We start from the raw sequence: 21,354 nt of genomic DNA, 5'->3' as shown, positions 1-21,354 counted from the left end.
TAATACCAGAAGCAATTGGACCTCTTTTAAAAATAATCACTTCTTCCTTTAGAATTGGCTATGTATCCAAATCCTTTAAACTAGCAGTTATCAAACATCTGATTAAAAAACCTGACCGAGACCCCTGTCACCTGTCCAATTATAAGCCAATATCAAACCTCCCCTTTATCTTCAAGATCCTAGAAAAAGCTGTGGCATAGCAGTTATGCTCATATCTACATAGGAATAACATCCATGAAATGTATCAGTCAGGATTTAGGCCTCATCATAGCACAGAGACAGCACTGGTTAAAGTAGTAAATGACCTACTGTTGGCATCTAATCAGGGCTGTGTCTCCCTGCTTGTATTGCTTGACCATAGTGCAGGCTTTGACACCACCCTGGTGAAAAATAAATGTACTTTATTGTATTTAAAGTACATTCATATTTTCAATAGGATATTGAAAATGTACTTACACATATTTTGTAAATATATAAAAAGTATACTAACATCACACTTTCACGCTAACACTTTTAACACACCTTAAAATAATTATACCATATTACACTTTATAGAAATATATTATACTAAAATATACTTAAAGTGAAAGTTATGTGTAATTTAGCACATAAAAATACACTAAATACACTTCAAGTTGCACTTTTCTACAATTTAATTACAATTAAAATATATTTAGTACAAAATTAATTGCTCCAAAATAGCATGCCTCAAGTTAACTAATCATAAACACACTTGAAGTATATTGATGATTAGTGTGGCTTCAAGTACACAAAAGTATGCTAAATTTTAGTACACTTAGCACATTTCTTTTTCACCAGGGCACTGATCATTCCATTTTTCTGGATAGACTAGAAAATGTGGGTGTTAAGGGAATGGCCCTTTCCTGGTGATTTTTCGATACACAGTAGTGATTGAAAGTTTGTGAACCCTTTAGAATTTTCTATATTTCGGCATAAATATGACCTAAAACATCATCAGATTTTCACACAAGTCCTAAAAGTAGATAAAGAGAACCTAGTTAAACAAATGAGACAAAAATATTATACTTGGTCATTTATTTATTAAGGAAAATGATCCAATATTACATATCTGTGAGTGGCAAAAGTATGTGAACCTTTGCTTTCAGTATCTGGTCTGACCCCCTTGTGCAGCAATAACTGCAATTAAACATTTCCGGTAACTGTTGATCAGTCCTGCACAATGGCTTGGAGGAATTTTAGTCCATTCCTCTATACAGAACAGCTTCAACTCTGGGATGTTGGTGGGTTTCCTCATATGAACTGCTCGCTTCAGGTCCTTCTACAACATTTTGATTGGATTAAGGTCAGGACGTTGACTTGGTCATTCCAAAACATTAACTTTTTTATTCTTTAACCATTCTTTGGTTGAACGACTTGTGTGCTTAGGGTCGTTGTCTTGCTGCATGATCCACCTTCTCTTGAGATTCAGTTCATGGACAGATGTCCTGACATTTTCCTTTAGAATTCGCTGGTATAATTCAGAATTCATTGTTCCATCAATGATAGCAAGCCATTCTGGCCCAGATGCAGCAAAACAGGCCCAAACCATGATACTACAGTACCACCACCATGTTTCACAGATGGGATAAGGTTCTTATGCTGGAATGCAGTGTTTTTCTTTCTCCAAACATAACACTTCTCATTTAAACCAAAAAGTTCTATTTTGGTCTCATCCATCAACAAAACATTTTTCCAATAGCCTTCTGACTTGTCCACATGATCTTTAGCAAACTGCAGATGAGCAGCAATGTTATTTTTGGAGAGCAGTGGCTTTCTCCTTGCAACCCTGCCATGCACACCATTGTTGTTCAGTGTTCTCCTGATGGTGGACTCATGAACATTAACATTAGCCAATGTGAGAGAGGCCTTCAGTTGCTTAGAAGTTACCCTGGGGTCCTTTGTGACCTCGCAGACTATTACACGCCTTGCTCTTGGAGTGATCTTTGTTGGTCGACCACTCCTGGGAAGGGTAAAAATGGTCTCGAAATTCCTCCATTTGTACACAATCTGTCTGACTGTGAATTGGTGGAGTCCAAACTCTTTAGAGATGGTTTTGCAACCTTTTCCAGCCTGATGAGCATCAACAACACTTTTTCTGAGGTCCTCAGAAATCTCCTTTGTTCATACCATGATACACTTCCACAAACATATGCTGTGAAGATCAGACTATGATAGATCCCTGTTCTTTAAATAAAACAGGGTGCCCACTCACACCTGATTGTCATCCCATTGATTGAAAACACCTGACTTTAATTTCAACTTCAAATTTACTGCTAATCCTAGAGGTTCACATACTTTTGCCACTCACAGATATGTAATATTGGATCATTTTCCTCAATAAATAAATGATCAAGTATAATATTTTTGTCTCATTTGTTTAACTGGGTTCTCTTTATTTACTTTTAGGACTTTTGCGGGTGGCACGGTGGTGTAGTGGTTAGCGCTGTCGCCTCACAGCAAGAAGGTCCTGGGTTCGAGCCCTGGGGCTGGCAAGGGCCTTTCTGTGTGGAGTTTGCATGTTGTCCGCGTGGGTTTTCTCTGGGTGCTCTGGTTTCCCCCACAGTCCAAAGACATGCAGGTTAGGTTAACTGGTGACTCTAAAGTGAGTGTGAATGGTTGTCTGTGTCTATGTGTCAGCCCTGTGATGACCTGGCGACTTGTCCAGGGTGTACCCTGCCTTTTGCCCGTAGTCAGCTGGGATAGGCTCCAGCTTGCCTGCGACCCTGTAGAAGTATAAAGCGGCTAGAGATGATGAGATGAGGACTTTTGTGAAAATGTGATGATGTTTTAGGTCATATTTATGCAGAAATATATAAAATTCTAAAGGGTTCACAAACTTTCAAGCACCACTGTACACTGAGGTAAAGTTTGGTGTTCCACAAGGTTCTGTCTTAGGTAACAGCTTTTTTCTTTATATATGCTACCTCTGGGTGATATTTGTAAGCATGGTATTAGCTTCCACTGTTATGCTGATGACACACAGTTGTATGTTTCTGCAAAGCCAGATGAGAGACACCAACTTACTAAAATTGCGGAATGTGTAAAGGAGATTAGACACTGGATGCTTATTAACTTCCTTCTGCTTAACTCTGACAAGGCAGAAATACTTGTATGAGGACCACATGCAGCTAGAAGTAGGTTTTCTGATTATATAGTAATTCTGGATGGATGGCATTTCTGTTTCTTTGTGTGCAGAAGTAAAAAACCTCAGGGTGATCATTGATTCCAGTCTTTCATTTGAAACTCATATTGATAACATTAACATTACCCGGATAGCTTTCGTCATCTCAGAAATCATCCTCCTACACTGGGCTCTGTGTTTGTAGTAATTGAAATATCCTACAACTTGCAATCAGTCTTTCTTCAAGTTGTTCCACTGTTTCCTGTCCCTGGTGAGTATCCTTAGCTCCCTGAGTTTCTTTGCAGTTCTTAGTGTGCTTAGGACTCTCTCTTTGAGGTCTGCTGTCAGTAAACTTAACATGTTTGTGCAGTGTCTGCCTTTGTACTTATTGGATCCAACAACTGCATATTCTAGTCCTTTTTGTGCAGGTGTGTCTTCTGGCATTCTTAGCACATGGCCAAGCATAGACCACCTGAGTTGGGTCAGTTTTGTAGAGAGGTACGTTGTATTGCACATTTTATATAAGTTTTTGTTTGATATTGTACTGTTTGGCCAAGGGTGTCCTGTGATTTTGTGGAGGTGTTTTTGATGGCAAGTATCTAGTTTGTCCATGATTGCCTTTGGGGCTGCCCAGCTATTGCAGTTGTATTGCATAATTGATATGCAGGTGGCATTGTATAGCTGCAGTTTCTTTGTCAGAGGAATTTTCTCTCCCCAGATCCATATTTTCAAGAAGGATCAGAAGGCAATGTTGCTCATGATGCAACGTGCTGCTATGTCGGAGGAGCTGTGGAGGAGGGATACAAGAATCTTGCTTTTTTTCCAGTCCTCTTCACCCCAGAGAGGTTTGTCATTCTCATCTTTTTCCAGTGTGTCAGCAAGAAATACATGGGTGAATTGTTTTCCCTTCATTCATGAATAAGTTTGAGTCTTTAAGATTTTTGGTAGCTGTTGGGAGGAGTTTTTCGAGTGTGTCTTTTTCTTCATCAATAAAGTCCATGTCATCTGTATATTCCATTTCTAGTGGTATGCCTAGTAGAGAAATTAGAGGGTTGGGTCTTGTGGAATACCTCCATATGGATGACAATGCAGAGGTGAGGTAACGTGAACAGCACTGGGGAGAGGCTGTTTCCTTGTGTGGAGTCGATGGTCATTTTGAAGGCAGCTGAGTAAGTTGATTTGACTCTGACCTTCAGTTTGGTTCCAGCCAGTAGCAGTCTCACTAGTCGCAGTTCATCTTTATTGCATCCCACCTGATCTAGCACTTCTAGGATTTTTGACTTTTTGATGGTGTTGAATGCTTGGGACATGTCTATTCCCATTTTATAGAAGTCCCAGTGTTTGGACAAGACTACAGAGACAAGCATGTGTTGAGCCATACAATGTCTGCACAGTTGTATTTCCTCTTGAAACCACTCTGATACGGACCTGTGAAAATGTCTATTTTGTCTCTAATGTGGTATAAAACTATGGTCGATAGGATCTTCCTGATGCTGTTCTGGAGGACAATGGGGCGCAGGTTTGCGGATGGACCAGGTGTTTTTTTTGGTTTGGGCAGAACAATGAGGGTTCCTTGGCAGACAGCTTTGATTTGGTGGTGGTGTTTAAAGGCATCATTTACAATGCATGTAATAATTGCCAATATAGCATCTTTCCCATTTTTAAAGAGTTCATTGTTGATTCCATCAAGGCCTGCTGAGCGTCCATTTTTCAAGGTTTTTATGGCCTTCTTGACTTCATCATCTTTAATTGGGTCTTCAAGAGGCCGGGGGTCACCTTGGAATGGGTCTAGTCATTCCCTTTCTGGATCAGTAAACTGTGTTTTAAACCATTCCCTAATTGCATCTGCCTTTCCCTTATCAGTTGCTATGAAGTGACCAGCAGCATTTTATACTGAGAGCGTTGGTGTGGAGCCTCCAACTTTGAGGGCACGGGCTGCCTTAAACATCTTACGGCTGTCGTCTGTGGAGGCAATCTCATTGGCAAGAGTGTCTGCTTTTTTATTGCAAGTTCTCTCAAGCATTTGCTTATGTTACTCAGGATCTTGTTTTGCAAATTGCTTCTGTCTTGACTTCGGCCACTTTGGTAGATGCACATTCATAAGGCTTTTTGTTTCTCTGATAGTCTCATGACTAGTGGATCTTCTGTGTGCTGTTTGCCTTTGTTGCTTTTAAGTACTCCTAGGGTACTGGTGGCTGATGTTTCCATACATTTAATGACAGTGGCCAAGGCTTTGTTTGGGTTGCTGTCAGTCTACTGTATATTGTTTAACTGGTGTTGCAGGCTTTCCTTGTATTGTGCCTGAGTGGTAGGGTCATTGGTGAGCCTTGCAAGGTCGTATCTGACCTGGCCTTTCCATCTCTTTTGTTTCTAATGAACCAGGCACATGGTTTCCATTCTTGCTTGAGTGACCACTAGTTTGTGGTCCGAGTTGAGATCTGTACCTCCATACAAGCATGAGTTTTTGAGCAGTGGTTTGCTGTTTGACTTACATAGTACAAAGTCTATCTGGTTGAAGATGGTGATAGTGACTTTAGAATGTCCTCTAGCCTTGGGGTCAGCAATGTGTCCAACCCAGGTTGTACGGTGACAAGGAGGTGTTTAAAGGCAGTGTTGGTGGCAAATAGGCCATTTGCACACATAAAGGATGCCAGGGCTTCACCATTGTTGTTTCTTTTACCCGTTCCATATGAGCCCATGCACATGTTTAGTCCTGCATCATAGTCTGTTTTGCTGAGCTTCCCAAGTTTGGCATTAAAATCACCACATACAAATAATAGCCATCTTGATGGAACTTTGATGGTGTTAGTCAGTTCATTGTAAAGTGACTCTACTAGGGTTGGATTTTCTTGAACTTTTTCTGTTGTTGGGCCGTAAACATTGACAATCCGGCACTTTGTGGTGTGACCATTTCTCAGTGGGAGAGATAGGTCCATGGTGGCAATCCGGTCACTGATGTGTCTATAGTTGAGAACATGGTTCAGTAGCCTTGGTCCTATTACAAAACCCAGCCTATGGTGGGTGGTTTCCCTCTGCTCCATAAAAATCAGTTTATGGCCTGTTTGCAGGAGCTCCTCAGATTGAGTGGTTATCTTTGTCTCTTGGATGCAAGCAATGTCAATGTTATAGTGCTCACAGTCTGTAGTGTCTGTCTCTTTATTGTTGAGGTCAAGCCTCGTACATTCCAGGTGGCAAAAGTAAACTCCTGGGAAGATGGCGGTGCCCGAGGGTGATGGACACAGCTTCTTGGTTGAAGAAAGGTAGACATTGAAATGGTGATTCCTCTTATGCAGTTGTCAGCTCACAATCCTTGATGATGTTAGCTTCCGAACTGCATTGGTACTGACAGGGAGGACCTTGTGAAGGTGTCATCTTCCTCCCCTCATCTCAGAAATATTGCTAAGATAAGGAATATCCTCCTGAGAACCAACCCATCGACTTGTGTCTTCTGTAGTTTACATTTGTTTTACGTGCACACCCTCTTACTCTTTCAAGCTATTTGCTTGAATCCTGGTGTCTTGTAAAAAGTACATCCTGGGCTTTCCAATGATGTATCATGTGACTAGGAGGGTTCCTAGTAAGGAAATCACAACAAAAGAGAAATTGAGAGACACATTTTTTCTTGGTTCCCAGGAGGTTACAATATCACATGATGCAGAAAAACTAGTTCATGCTTTTGTTACCTCTAGGTTGGATTAATGTAATGCCTTACTGTCTGGATGTTCCAATAAGTAAATAAACAAGTTAGTTCAAAATGTATCAGCAAGATTCCTTCCTAGAACTAGAAGATATGACCACATCACCCCAGCTTATCCACATTGCGTTGGCAGGGGCACAGATACGTTTTTTGAACTGGGGGGGACAAAGCTGCCAGCAAACCAACCCCAACCCCACCCCCACGTAGCCTATGTGTGTGTGTGTAAAGTGTAAACCAGTGCATCCTGACTTTCTAACTATGCCTGTGTGTTGCGTGAGCGGCAGTCAGTCAACAACTCTTCGCAAAGTTTCCTTATGAAACAATATGCTCGCTGAAATTATGGCAGGGAATGCCAGATTAAACATTAAAACCGCCTTCTGAGCACTGTATCTACAGGCTACCACCGAAAGAAGGAGGCTACCAGAAAGGCATCTCTACTCCATACGATTTTACTTTCACTACAACATTACTTTGAACAGACTATCAAAAAATTGCAAGGTGATATGATAAAGTAAGGCACAGTTTACTTACAGTCGTTGTTTTTTGAAAAAACGATGCAATCGTTTTCTGCCTTTTCGGTTTGGCACCCTTCATCATGCCGTGTTGGGGTCCTGAACTAGGAGCTGTCCCCGATATGCCTGTCAAACTTGTTGTTGGTAACCATAGCAACCAAGCTCGAGCTCGCAACCTGTGCAGTCTGCGCAGCTCAACCAACCGAATATCAGTCTTTGTTTTGTTTTATGTGAGTTGTTGCAACTATGTATGTACTGCTGTGCACCTCAATAAACCGAATGGTAATTAGTCTTTTGATTTTTCCGTGAGGTTTGCCTTATGCAAAGAAAGACAGCATAGACGTTTTTTCCTCCCTATAAGTGGGGGGGACCGAACAAGGTGAATTTAAATCTGGGTGGGACGAATCCCACCCTCTATCTGCGCCCGTGTGCATTGGCTCCCAATCAAATTTCATATTGATTATAAAATACTACTATTGACTTTTAAAGCAACAAATGGTTTTGCACCACAGTACCTGAGCGAACTTCTGGTCCTTTATGACTATGCCTACTTAGATCAAAAGGTGTGCAGGCTATCTGCTGGTACCTCATATAGTGAAGGCTATATCAGGGGGCAGAGCCTTTTCTTGCAAAGCCCCACAGTGATGGAATAGCCTTCCAAGTCGTGTTTGGGACTCAGACACAGTCTCACTGTTTAAGTCTAGACTGAAAACATATCTCAAGCCTTTTGTAAATATTTTTTTTATTAGGTAAAGGAGTAGATCTGGAGCCCTGTGATGACCTGGCAACTTGTCCAGGGTGTACCCCACCTTTCGCCCATAGTCACCTGGGATAGGCTCCAGCTTGCCTGTGACCCTGTAGAAGGATAAAGCGGCTAGAGATAATGAGATGAGACGAGACGAGACGAGACGAGATGAGTAGATCTGGAGGGTCCTCAGGCATAGAGTGTTTTGGTAACCTGGGATGTATGGATGCTGTCGCATCCATACCTGTTGTCATGCAAATGAGGAAGGGTTCCCTTTTGAGTCTGGTTCCTCTCAAGGTTTCTTCCTCGTGTCATCTGAGGGAGATTTTCCTTGTCACCATCACTACAGACTTGCTCATTGGGGATGAATTTGGGATCAAATTAGCTCATGTTTAAAGTATTTAATTTTCTCTAAAGCTGCTTTGCGACAATGTCTGTTGTTGCAAGTGCTATACAAATAAACTTGACTTGACGAGTTTTTGAGCCCATTCAAAAAGATCCCCAATTATTTTGGATCATCTATCAGAATCTAATAATCTATTGTAAAGTGTGCATTAATGGAATGCAGCATCACTCCCTGTTACAGATGGGAGCCCAGGAATTGAATAAATGCAATAAAAACAAACTGTTTTTAATTGTAAGTATTCTATGTAAAACTGTATGGATGTGCCAGAAGCCAACATAAAGACATCCATGCAGGGCATTCTCAGTCAAAAGAGATTACTGATCCAAAACTGGAATCTGGTTGATTAACACGAACTTATTGCCATGTTTGTGTACAGTAAACAAGCAAATTATAAAAAACAGAAAGTACACTCAAAAGAAGTGGATATAGAAACCACTCAATGGGATAGATCCTTACATGTTAACAAAGAAGGATTTTTCCTATGAATTGGAAAATTATCCATCCATTGAGTTCCCCGACATCTCAAACTACCTGTTGCTGCAGACATCGTTCTACATGGACAAACAGATGAAAACGTGGAAGAGCATAAAGGCATACAATTTTTTATATGTGGCTGGGTTAAAGATCTGGGGATCAAGACACTACAAGATACAGTACTGTGCAAAAGTCTTAGGTCTCCAATTTTTCATACAAACTTTGTTATTGTATAGATTTCTATTTTATGACTTCTACATTATCGCATCAGTGCAAAAACATTTTAGAGTTCCAAACATTTGCTTTCCAGCACAAAATTAAATGTTACAGGAAAAAAAGTTTGTTTCTGAGCAGCATATTACATAAGAGACCACTTTTCAGATTAAAAAAGAAAACATAATGAAGGCTACTGGGTTTTGCTGCAAAATTATTAAGTAAGTGTGATAAACATCCAGAAGAACCGTGGGTGGTTCTGCAAGATACTGAATAAATCTACAGCTCAGTTCCTTATAAAATTGCACTAATTGTACCTGAGACTTTTTTTTAAAGCAAAGGGTCATCTGACACCAAATATTGACTTTATTTATTACGGCTTACTGCTGTTTATAGTATTTTTTAAATGGTGAAACATTTTATTTCATGACTTTTTAAGCCATTTTTTGACTGTAGCATGTCTTTACATGTGCCTAAGACTTTTGCACAGTCCTGTAGATCCTGTATTGTTTATGCCTGGGTAAGTAGGCATTTCTGCGCTTTTTGTTTGCGTCTTTGCAGTGGTTGCTAGGACGCTACAAGTTTTAGTATTGGGTGTAAAAAGACCACAGCTGCTCAATTCTCAATCCTCCCTGCTCTTCTCTGCAGGTAAATCATTCACAAAGATCCAAAGAACCCCCTGGGTATTGCACGTATTATATGCGCGTTAGTTTACAATATGGCAACCATGCTCAAACAGTAAACAAAAACACATCTGACACCTTTCTGTTTTAATCAGCATTAACTTTTTCAGCAGTTTGTGTTACAGTAGCTCTTCTGTGGGATTGGACCATATGGGCTAGCCCTCATGCCCCATGCAAATCAGTGAGCCTTCAACACCCATGACCCTGTTGCCAATTCACTGGTTGTCCTTCCTTGGACCACTTTTGGTCAGTACTAACCACTGCATACTGGGAACACCCCACAAGATGTGCCATTTTGGAGATGTTCAGACCCAGCCATCTAGACATCACAATTTGGCCCTTGTCAAAATTGCTCAGATCCTTACGCTTGGCTATTTTTTCTGCTTCTAATACATCAGCTTCAAGAACTGACTGTTCTCTTGTTGCCTAATATATCCCACCCCTTGACACGTGCCATTGTAATAACATAATCACTGTAATTGACTTTACCTGTCAGTGGCTTTAATGTTATGGCTGATCGGTGTATGTTCTTTGCGAAAGGCAAAGAATTTGGTTCATTAAAGTTCATGTCTTACTGTTCAGCATGCTATTTTTCTGAAGTTTATTAAATGGTAAAACAGGACTTTTTATACTGTTGTTTATTAATTGTTAATAACAGTGTTGCTTAGGTCTAAACAGAACTAACACATCAAACCAGTGTTATGGGGATAAGAAGTTTGTTTAATCAAGAAGCCTTGGGGTGGATTAGGATCTGAGTTTACACATTATATGAATGGTATGTAAACCATATTGTAACTTACACACACAGAAAGAGAGAGAGAGAACAGGTGTATCTTCTCACATTTTGCCTTTGTTTCAGTTGCTCCTAATCCCATAAGCGTACCTGGCACATCACAACAGTGACACCGGCTCTGACTCCGCTGGCCTCCAGTTCCACTGATCCAGAAATAAGGATGTATGACGGGAGAGTGTTACTGCTTGATATCATACTGACCACAAATTAATAAAAAGTATGATGTGTTGTTCTTTCAGGGATAACAATCATTGTGATGTAAGAGGAATAAAACACTTCTGGATGTACTATTATAGAAAAATAATCAACATTAACTATACTTTATGGGCGGCACGGTGGTGTAGTGGTTAGTGCTGTCGCCTCACAGCAAGAAGGTCCGGGTTTGAGCCCGTGGCTGGCGAGAGCCTTTCTGTGCGGAGTTTGCATGTTCTCCCTGTGTCCGTGTGGGTTTCCTCTGGGTGCTCCGGTTTCCCCCACAGTCCAAAGACATGCAGGTTAGGTTAACTGGTGACTCTAAATTGACCGTAGGTGTGAATGGTTGTCTGTGTCTATGTGTCAGCCCTGTGATGACCTGGTGACTTGTCCAGGGTGTACCCCACCTTTCGCCCGTAGTCAGCTGGGATAGGCTCCAGCTTGCCTGTGACCCTGTAGAACAGGATAAAGCGGCTAGAGAAAATGAGATGAGATGAGATGAACTCTACTTTGTCACACCCTGAAGTGTTTTATTTCTTACTGACAGAATTTCATAATTCTTCCAGCCTATGTAATTCATGATGTTATATCTCATCTCATTATCTCTAGCTGCTTTATCCTTCTACAGGGTCACAGGCAAGCTGGAGCCTATCCCAGCTGACTACGGGCAAAAGGCAGGATACACCCAGGACAAGTTGCCAGGTCATCACAGGGCTGACACATAGACACAGACAACCATTCACACTCACATTCACACCTACGGTCAATTTAGAGTCACCAGTTAACCTAACCTGCATGTCTTTGGACTGTGGGGAAACCGGAGCACCTGGAGGAAACCCACACGGACAGAACATGCAAACTCCACACAGAAAGGCCCTCGCCGGCCACGGGGCTCAAATCCGGACCTTCTTGCTGTGAGGCGACAGCGCTAACCACTACACCACCGTGCCGCCCCCCTCATGTTATAAGAAATTATTTTGTTATTTTTGTATATTTAGAGATTCTGTTCAGGTACCACCTTCTTTAATTGTTTACTGATTATGTACAGATTTGTAGACATACATCTGAATATAGATTAAATTTATATTTAGCTTAAATTTCACCAGAATACTTGTATAAGATCTGAACATAAGATTTAATGTGGTGTTACTAGGTTATTGCAGGTTTTATCCACAAAATTAACATTTTATTTGTTAGGAAAACAGTTTAATAATAGCGGAGCTCTTGAGCAGAGCACCATACCTAAGAAAAAATGGTAAATCCATTAAGTCAATTTTTTGTGGTTTGTCCGTGTAGGTGTACCACCAGTCATACACACCGCCTAGTGGCCAGTGTTAGTAATTACCAGTCATACACACCGCCTAGTGGCCAGTGTTAGTAATTACCAGTCATACACACCGCCTAGTGGCCAGTGTTAGTAATTACCAGTCATACACACCGCCTAGTGGCCAGTGTTAGTAATTACCAGTCATACACACCGCCTAGTGGCCAGTGTTAGTAATTACCAGTCATACACACCGCCTAGTGGCCAGTGTTAGTAATTACCAGTCATACACACCGCCTAGTGGCCAGTGTTAGTAATTACCAGTCATACACATCGCCTAGGGCGGCACGGTAGTGTAGTGGTTAGCGCTGTCGCCTCACAGCAAGAAGGTCCGGGTTCAAGCCCTGTGGCCGGCGAGGACCTTTCTGTGCGGAGTTTGCATGTTCTCCGTGTGGGTTTCCTCCGGGTGCTCCGGTTTCCCCCACAGTCCAAAGACATACAGGTTAGGTTAACTGGTGACTCTAAATTGACCATAGGTGTGAGTGTGAATGGTTGTCTGTGTCTATGTGTCAGCCCTGTGATGACCTGGCGACTTGTCCGGGGTGTACCCCCCCTTTCGCCCGTGGTCAGCTGGGATAGGCTCCAGCTTGCCTGCGACCCTGTAGAAGGATAAAGCGGCTAGAGATAATGAGATGAGATGACACATCGCCTAGTGGCCAGTGCTAGCCAGTAAAGAAATAAAAACAATAGAGACTGGCTAGGATATAAGAAAATTCTACAACCCAGAAACAGATGGGAGCTCCGCTTTTAGGCAGTGCCTAAATCTATATAATAATAATAATAATCATCAGTTCAATTTATAATAGTGCCTTTCTCACACTCAAGGTCGCTTTACAATTAGGGGGAAAAAAACACATCTAACTTGATTATAGAATGTCTTTTCCCCTTTTAACAATGTAAGATACCGTTAAAGTTTTTTTTTTTTTACTTTGACTGAAGATTCTCAGTCATCCAGGTCATGGTAAACTGTGGGTGGTAAAAGAGAGCAACTGGACTTGCTTGAAGATTCTTGAAGACGTTTCACCTCTCATCCGAAAGGCTTCTTCAGTTCTGTCTGACTGGTAGGGAGCATCAGGTATTTATCCTCTCATGGATGAAAAGCTCATCTAAGGTGGTGTTTACATTAGACCGTATCAGCGGATCATCAGATTAACGTTTTTAAAATGATTCGCGTGCACACAGCAACGCCAATACACAGATACGCTAATCACATGACTAATTAGACGGCACGTCACATGATCCCGGTGCATATCGGGCATGCGCAAGTCACTCACCACTTGCAAGTGGAAGGATGGCAAGCGAACACCTTCTCCAGCAGATAAACACACCTGGCTGTGATGTTCATGTTATCACTGAGTTTAAGTGCCTGAAGGAGGTAAATAAGTTGAAATGTGTAAATAAACCTCAGTGCGGCTCAGCGCTTCCTCCTGCGCTCCAAATCACTCCGCCCTGAACAGCGAGTGCCCTCTGGAGGGTGCGCACTCCGGCCCTGCGCAGCTCACAGAGCGCGCGAGTGAAGCGCACGAGCAGTGATTCGGAACTGAGCCGCTGTGTGTGTGATCCCAACGCCAGCGAATCAGGAAGGTGGATGTCACAGTGACGTTGTCCAATGACGACGTCAGCTAGAGCTCAGCACTGCGTTTCCTCGTTCCTCAATGTTTGCACAGCACCGGATCAGATACGAACTGGGTTGAATACGTGGGCCCTGGCAGATTCAAGTTGTTCCGCCTGTGGAGTCGTTTCCCGGCGTTTTAATGTGCACGGACAGTGCATCCACGATGAAAACGAGACGGATACGGTCTAATGTAAACACCACCTAAGGTGTCATTGAATCATCCTGTTGGTGTGGGTCACTGGGGGCTGGTTGTGAACGACCTCGAGAGTCATTAGGATGATCAATGGATTGCCCGTTAGGGTGATCAATGGAATGCTGATTCTCTCTGTCCTCCTGTGAGTCACTGAAAACAGCTGGGTTTTGGTGTGCATTCAGTTGTCTGGGAAGTGTACCAAGGACTGCATTGTAGGTGGCTGATAAATGATGTCTTAGACCCCACCTCTGTTCAGTGATGGCCGTTCCAGGTTGACAAAAATGGCTTCTTTAACTCCTCGCTCATACCAACGATCCTCTCTGGCTAAAATGCGTACATTGCAATCCTGAAATGAGTGTCCTTTGTTGTTAAGATGAAGGTAGACAGCAGAGTCCTGGCCTGAGGAACTGGCTCTCCTGTGTTGAGCCATGTGCCTGTGAAGCGGTTGTTTTGTCTTCCCAATATACGAATCCGTGCATTTCTCACTGCACTGGAATGGCCATCACTGAACAGAGGTGGGGGTCTAAGACATCATTTATCAGCCACCTACAATGCAGTCCTTGGCACACTTCCCAGACAACTGAATGCACACCAAAACCCAGCTGTTTTCAATGATTCACAGGAGGACAGAGAGAATCAGCATTCCATTGATCACCCTAACGGGCAATCCATTGATCATCCTAACGACTCTCGAGGCCATTCACAACCAGCCCCCAGCAACAGGATGACTCAATCACTACGTTTACATGCACATAGAGAGAATCGAATTTCTGCTGGTGCTCGACTGAAATCGAAGTTCGAAATGCCATGTATACACCTTAATTTGGCTGAAATTGAACCGAACTTGATTTCTCGGAATCGAGCTACACGACCTAGTTTATGCGATTTCTGCCAAGCTACTTTGTGCATGCATACCCTATCGAGCTAGTTGTCGAGCTACTTCCGGAAGTGACGAGTGACGAGACCACAAGCGGGAAACACAACAGCCTCGGTTGGCATGACAACAGTAGTAGCGAGCAGCAGGAGAGGTCAGGAGGAACAAACGAAGAAGAGAAAATGGCGATGTAGAGCTCTCTGAAGTGTGGGTGGAGCACAGAGGACGGCAGGACAAAGCTTCTGGTACTAATAGGCTTTTTATTGTCAGACTTTTCAGTTTAACAGCCTACTTTTATTCTTGAGAGAAAAACACACACACACACGCGCACGCTGTGTTCTAGTCCCGGGATGAGCTGTCCCCTCTGCTCTCCCTCTGCCTCCTTAAATAGGGCAAGGTTACTGGGAAGACACACAAACACAGGTTAATTACCGTCAGGTGAAGTGATTCTGCCACTCACCTTCCCTGGCTCCGCCCTCCTGTCACAGACCGGCGCTTGACCATGCCCCCACTGCCACAGGCAAGCAGAAACGTGCACTTCTGGAGCAATGAGGAGACAGAGTTCATGCTCATTCAGCTTAAGGAGTTGAATATATTAAAATTCATGGACGGGAGAAAAACGCGCAATGGAGAACACGGAAATGATAACTTTGTTTACACTCTTGAATAGCTCTTCTTCATGACGACAACCGGAAGTGTACCAACACGATGGGGCGTGTTGCGCCACCTGTGGCTTGGGTGCACAATGCACCTCACACAATAGCCCGATTTCATTGTGTGCATGTAGGATTGTATTTCTCTGGCACCCTGCTGGGACCTTCAGCTCGATTACCGACAGCAGCTTGATTTGGATGTGCATGTAAACGTAGTCAATGACACCTTAGATGAGCTTTTCATCCATAAGAGGATAAATACCTGATGCTCCCTACCAGTCGGACAGAACTGAAGAAGCCTTTCAGATGAGAGGTGAAATGTCTTCAAGAATCTTCAAGCAAGTCCAGTTGCTCTCTTTTACCACCCACAAGTAAAGGTTACATTTTAACTTGAACTAAACCTGGCCAAAATGGATCGATTCAACCAAAGAATGATTTTATGCTTAGTAACCAGCCTTTTATTGCTTGTTTGTTTATTTGAACTGTAATTTAGAAGCTTATTCATGCTCAAATCACTGTGATGCTCCTCCATCAAGTCCTTAAAATTCAAAATGTTCTTGGCTGGAATGCCTATTGATGGAAGCCCAATCAGCTTTACTAATTAGCATAACCTGGTAATGGATTCAGAAAAAAATTCCAAACTTCTGGTTCACAATATACCATAGGGGGAAAAAATAATCATTAAGTATTATTAAAAAGCATCATGGGAAAATAGTGTTTTTGCTTCCTTTAAAGCTCACTGGTCATAAAAAATAAGCCATAATTCGGTGTTCTGGTTTTCAGGGTGGGTAAATGACTTTCAGCTAAAACATGAATGAGCTCAATATAAAATGTTAAATACTGTTCAATGGGTTTCTGTGATTTTCCAAAAGAAGAAATTCCTTTGGTCGTGAGCATTTGGAGAGAGAGAGAGAGAGAGAGAGAGAGAGAGAGAGAGAGAGAGAGAGAGAGTGTGTGTGTGTGTGTGTGTGTGATTTCCAGATTAAATATGGAATTAACAAACATGGAACAGAAATGCTGACACAGCAAAGCAGCAGAGTTTGAAATGGCCCAGAAAATCCCATTTGTGTAATTAAGTAATTTCCCTTCATTTTTAGATCTGGAGCCAAGAAGCATGTGTGTATGCATTTTTCCCCAGCTCGAGCACGGATTTGCTGCTCAGTGGTTCATGCCTCCCGCTGCCTGTCTCCTACTAGTCCTGGAAATTATGACTGAGTGGTACAGACGTCGTCGGCTCACTCTTTAAATGGGGTCTCATGACCAAGAACCTCCCTCCTCAGTTAGTTGTTACGTTCACTTCAGAAGAAACAAAACAGTTTTGGAATCATTACTGGTATGAGTGCTGTGAATATCGCAAATCTATAGCCAGGTAAGATGCTTGTATCTGAGTCTGTGGATATCCAAATCATGGCATTTAATTGCAAAAAAAAAAAAAAAATAGTATATAATAGGCTTGAATAACTCAATATATTATCCATTAGATAATTGTGTAAAAGTGGCATCATGCTTTACCCAGTTGCTTAGCTAATCAAAACAGTCATCAGACATGGTCATATGATGTCATAGACTAATTTGCAATTTCCCAGAATCATTATGATCATTTGTATACCAGCAAGCATGTTACATGAAGAAGGAAAATTTTCTGAATATGGAAATAGAATAGAATAGTTTTTTCCCCCCTAAATTGTAACATTTCTTATAGAAAGAAATATTTTGGTCATGGTGCCACAAACCTACTTATGCATGTTAAAAATTCTATACTTTCTTTAAAGAACACAGATAAAATGAAGCAGTGGCAGTGAATACCTGCGTAACATACACATGAGAACAGATGGAATAACTTACTTTTCTCTCATCAGTAATTAGTTGTTAAGAACAATGATGTTCAGCAATTGGTCAAATAGTGTTGATTTGTCGATGAGCACAATGGTGATCAGTGATTCATTGAAAACAGTGGTGGTCAGAGATTGATCAGGCTCACCCAAGTACAACTCAGTCAGGCTTTGTACACCGCTTTCTTATCTTTCTAACCAGCAGCTATGATGTGAGCTGGAGAGCCATATCAAGTGCAAGACCATCTGCTCAAAAAGTTGCTATAAATGTCACAAGGTCCTTTTTAAAAAAAAAAATAAAGTCAATAAAGGAAGCTAAAAAAAAAAAATCCCAGAACTGTTAAAAAAAAAAAAAAAGGCAACGTTACATTAATGGCATTTAGCAGACAGTCTTATCCAGAGTGATATACAACATACTCAGAGCAGCCTGGGGAGCAGTTGGGGGTTAGGTGTCTTGCTCAAGGGCACTTCAGCCATTTCTGCTGGTCCAGGGAATCAAACCAGTGGCCTTTTGGTCCCAAAGCTGCTTCTCTAAATTTAAGGCTATGGCTTCCCCAATCATCAATTTGGCAGCACTTTTCTGCACACCATATAAACATCTAGCTCTCTCTCTCTCATATATACAGTATCATATTTTTTCAACATGAGAAGATAAACTTCATATCTTCATGCCACCATGTAATGTTCTTTATATTATATGGACATATCCACAAAAAAGCAAGTTAATCAAAAGAATTTTCATTTTGAACAGGTTCGCCATTTTGATAACATACATCTAGTCAGTGGGAAAACACTGGGAGCAACATCATCAGAGTGAAATATCGAGAAACATGTCACTCAGATCCCCGATGTATTTCATATGAAAAATGTCAGTTTTCAACACAAGAAGATAAACTTCATATCTTCAAGCCAACATGTGATTTTCTTTTTTATTATATAGACATTCACAAATAAAAAAAAGTACCCAAATTTACCAAAACAGTTCATTCATTTCCTCACCAGTGACATATAGAGATTTAGGTCACAATTCTGGTTCTCCATGTCCCGGATGTAGCTTGGTTGAAAAATATGAGTGGCGTATTTCCCGGTGAAACAATTGTGTCATATATATGGAAGCTAGATGTTAGTAATTCACAGCCGCTGTATTTCTTTGCAACTTCCTGGGCCCTTCAAGGTTCCGACTACAAAGTTGAATTCTGGGCAAAATGTTCTATTTATATAGCTGTTGGAGTTTCAAGATGGTGCGATGCTGCACACACCATGTATCCTATGTGTAAATGTTTTGCTGAGATAAAACGTGTCCTGTATTTTATGATTCTGGAGATTGCCGAAGCAAGTGAGCAAACAATATCATGTGACCACCGTGGGGTGTGTTTGATCAACTTTTAACCAAAACAAGTCGGCATGAGCAAACATGGCAGACTCTGCTCTCCCATCAGCGAAAACCAGTGAAAAAGAAAGCCTGCCTAGTGAGTGCAACTGCAAGATAGAGCAAGGTTAGATGACATGTCATTGTTCTGGACAGATAACTAAATCATTCTAGCTTGTGCTTAGCTATTTTAGCCTTAGAATGCATCGGCTCGACTCCACGGTAGCGAGTATGGAGTTATACACCTAATGTTTTGATCTTACAGAGAAAGAGACGATAACACAAAAGCAGTAACAGAAAAATATATATTCATCTTTTGTTTCATGGATCTATTCACGAATGTCAACCACAAATTACATTCCTGCGACTCAAAACTCTCCGAGGTCGATGCAGAGTCAATGTTCCATAGTTATGCCTGTTTCCATAGGACCACACTGTTTACCTCAAGAGGTAGGAAAATGGTCCCAAAATGGAGAAAATTGACCCTCAGCACATCAAAATGATCACATCTCATCTACATGATATTGCTCTTGCGAGACATCGGAAAATGCCATGCACAATAAAAAAAAATTTTGAAAATTTCAGATAACTTTGCAGTCAGCAACTTTAACTGAAGTCATAGTCTTTGTACTGAATGGTGCCTGGTAACTATGGAAACAAAGTTACAATGTCACAACAGGATGTAACTTGTGGGGAAAAGGTAGTTTAGCTTATTTCCAGTTATTTGTTGCTCTTGATATTTCAAGGTCTTTGTAAGAGGAGGCAAGATCTTAAGCTAAATATATCTGTTTATTTTTTCCAGAGCCCACTGACTTGTCAAGTGTTTCAGGTGTTCACTGTGGCCATGTGTCGCCTGTCCATGACCACCTTCTTTTTCTGTCTATTGATGGTGGAGCTGAAAACATGCAATGGCAATTCAGTTACTAATTTTGATGCTGAGTTCAGCATCAGCCTCTACCAAGCACTCACTGAGAAAGATAACAGCTCCAACTTGGTTGTGTCCCCAGCAAGCATCTTTCTGAGCCTGAGACTGTTGCAGCTTGGTGCAAGGGGCAACACACTGGCACAGCTTGAAAGAACCACAGGATATGACACCAATGGTGAGCCAAGAATCTATAGCACCTCATGTTTTTGTCGGGTTAAAGGGATTTTGTCATTAAATCATTGCCTTTTGAGATTTCATGAGAGGATATGATCACTTCAGTTTTGGTATTTGTATGAGTTCTAATATGGAGTCATGACCAGTTTCAGAGAAGTCAAGCCATTAGTTCTTTAGACTTTATTTAGCACATCTATTCTGACAAGAAAATGAGTTTTAGATCCATTGTCATCCATTCTTTAAGCACAACCCCAAATCAGAAAAGGTTGGGGCGGTATGGAAAATGCATATAAAAAAGAAAGCAGTGATTTCTAAATTGACTGACTTGTATTTCATTGCAGATAGAATGAACCCATGATATTTAATGTTTTTTTGTAAATAATAATAATAATAATAATAAGCCCTGCGATGACCTGGCAACTTGTCCAGGGTGTACCCTGCCTCTCGCTTATAGTCAGCTGGGATAGGCTCCAGCTTGCTTGTGACCCTGTACAGCAGGGGTGTCCAAACTGATCCATAAAGGGCCATGTGGCTGCAGGTTTTCATTCCAGCCATGCAGCAGCACACCTGATTTGGCTTATTCAATCAACTGACACACCCACCCTTTAATCAAGCGTGGGTGTGGCTGCAAGTATTTGACTGTGTGAAGACAGTTCAGTTGATTGAATGAGCCAAGTCAGGTGTGCTGCTGCATGGCTGGAATGAAAACCTGCAGCCACACGGCCCTTTATGGATCAGTTTGGACACCCCTGCTGTACAGGATAAGCAGCTACAGATAATGGATGGATGTTTATTACTTATAGCGCATTTTACATTTACATTATACTAACTTAATTTCATTTGTTAATATACATCCATTCCTGTGTTTCAGGCCTGTAATACATTCCCAAAAAAGTTAGGATGGGGTAATTTAGGGCTGGTAAAAAGATTAAACAATCATGTGATTTGAAGCAGGTGATGTCAAAAGGTGACTGTAATCATGATTTGGTATAACATCTGTATCCAGGAAAGGCTTAGAATTTGAGGAGTAAAGATGGGCTGAGGATCTTCAGTTTGTCAACAAATGCATGAGAAAAGTATTCAAATGTTTTAAAACAATGTTCCTCAATGAAAGATAGGAAGGGATTTGGATATTTCACCCTCTACGGTGCATAATATCATTAAACAATTGAAGGAATTTTGGTATGTAAAGGGCAAGGGCACAAGCCAAAGCTGACCACTTGTGATTTCTGATCCCTCAGACAGCACTGAATCAAGAACCATCATTCATCTATAGTTGATAGAATCACATGGGCTTGGGATTACTTTGGAAAACCTTTGTCAATCTCTACAACACAGAGCTATATCCACAAATGCCAGTTAAAACTTTAATGTGCAAAAAGTAAGTCTTATGTTGTAGATTGCCTTTCAGATTTTTTAAGTGTAGGTCATAAAATAATTTTCCCTGACACACAATTATTCAAATTTGAATCACAGACTTCCAATTTTTAGTTTTTTTTTTAATATAACAATTAATGAATTTAGGGCCATGTGGCCCT

At 41.4% G+C, this 21,354-nt stretch overlaps 1 protein-coding gene across 1 annotated transcript in view; it reads left to right on the top strand.

The window, feature by feature from the left end:
- Positions 1-18,798: 18,798 nt before the first annotated feature.
- serpine3 (serpin peptidase inhibitor, clade E (nexin, plasminogen activator inhibitor type 1), member 3) overlaps positions 18,799-21,354 on the top strand; it is a 53,988-nt gene continuing 51,432 nt past the window's right edge. Inside the window, exons 1-2 of the mRNA XM_060936716.1 lie at positions 18,799-18,844; positions 19,520-19,817. Of these exons, the coding sequence (XP_060792699.1) occupies positions 19,562-19,817 (256 nt within the window). The 5' untranslated portion in view covers positions 18,799-18,844; positions 19,520-19,561. The remainder of the gene's footprint in view (positions 18,845-19,519; positions 19,818-21,354) is intronic.

This window comes from Neoarius graeffei, chromosome 13 (assembly GCF_027579695.1).
Source record: "Neoarius graeffei isolate fNeoGra1 chromosome 13, fNeoGra1.pri, whole genome shotgun sequence".
Classification (NCBI taxonomy): domain Eukaryota; kingdom Metazoa; phylum Chordata; class Actinopteri; order Siluriformes; family Ariidae; genus Neoarius; species Neoarius graeffei.
This window is presented reverse-complemented; position numbering and strand designations above follow the sequence as displayed.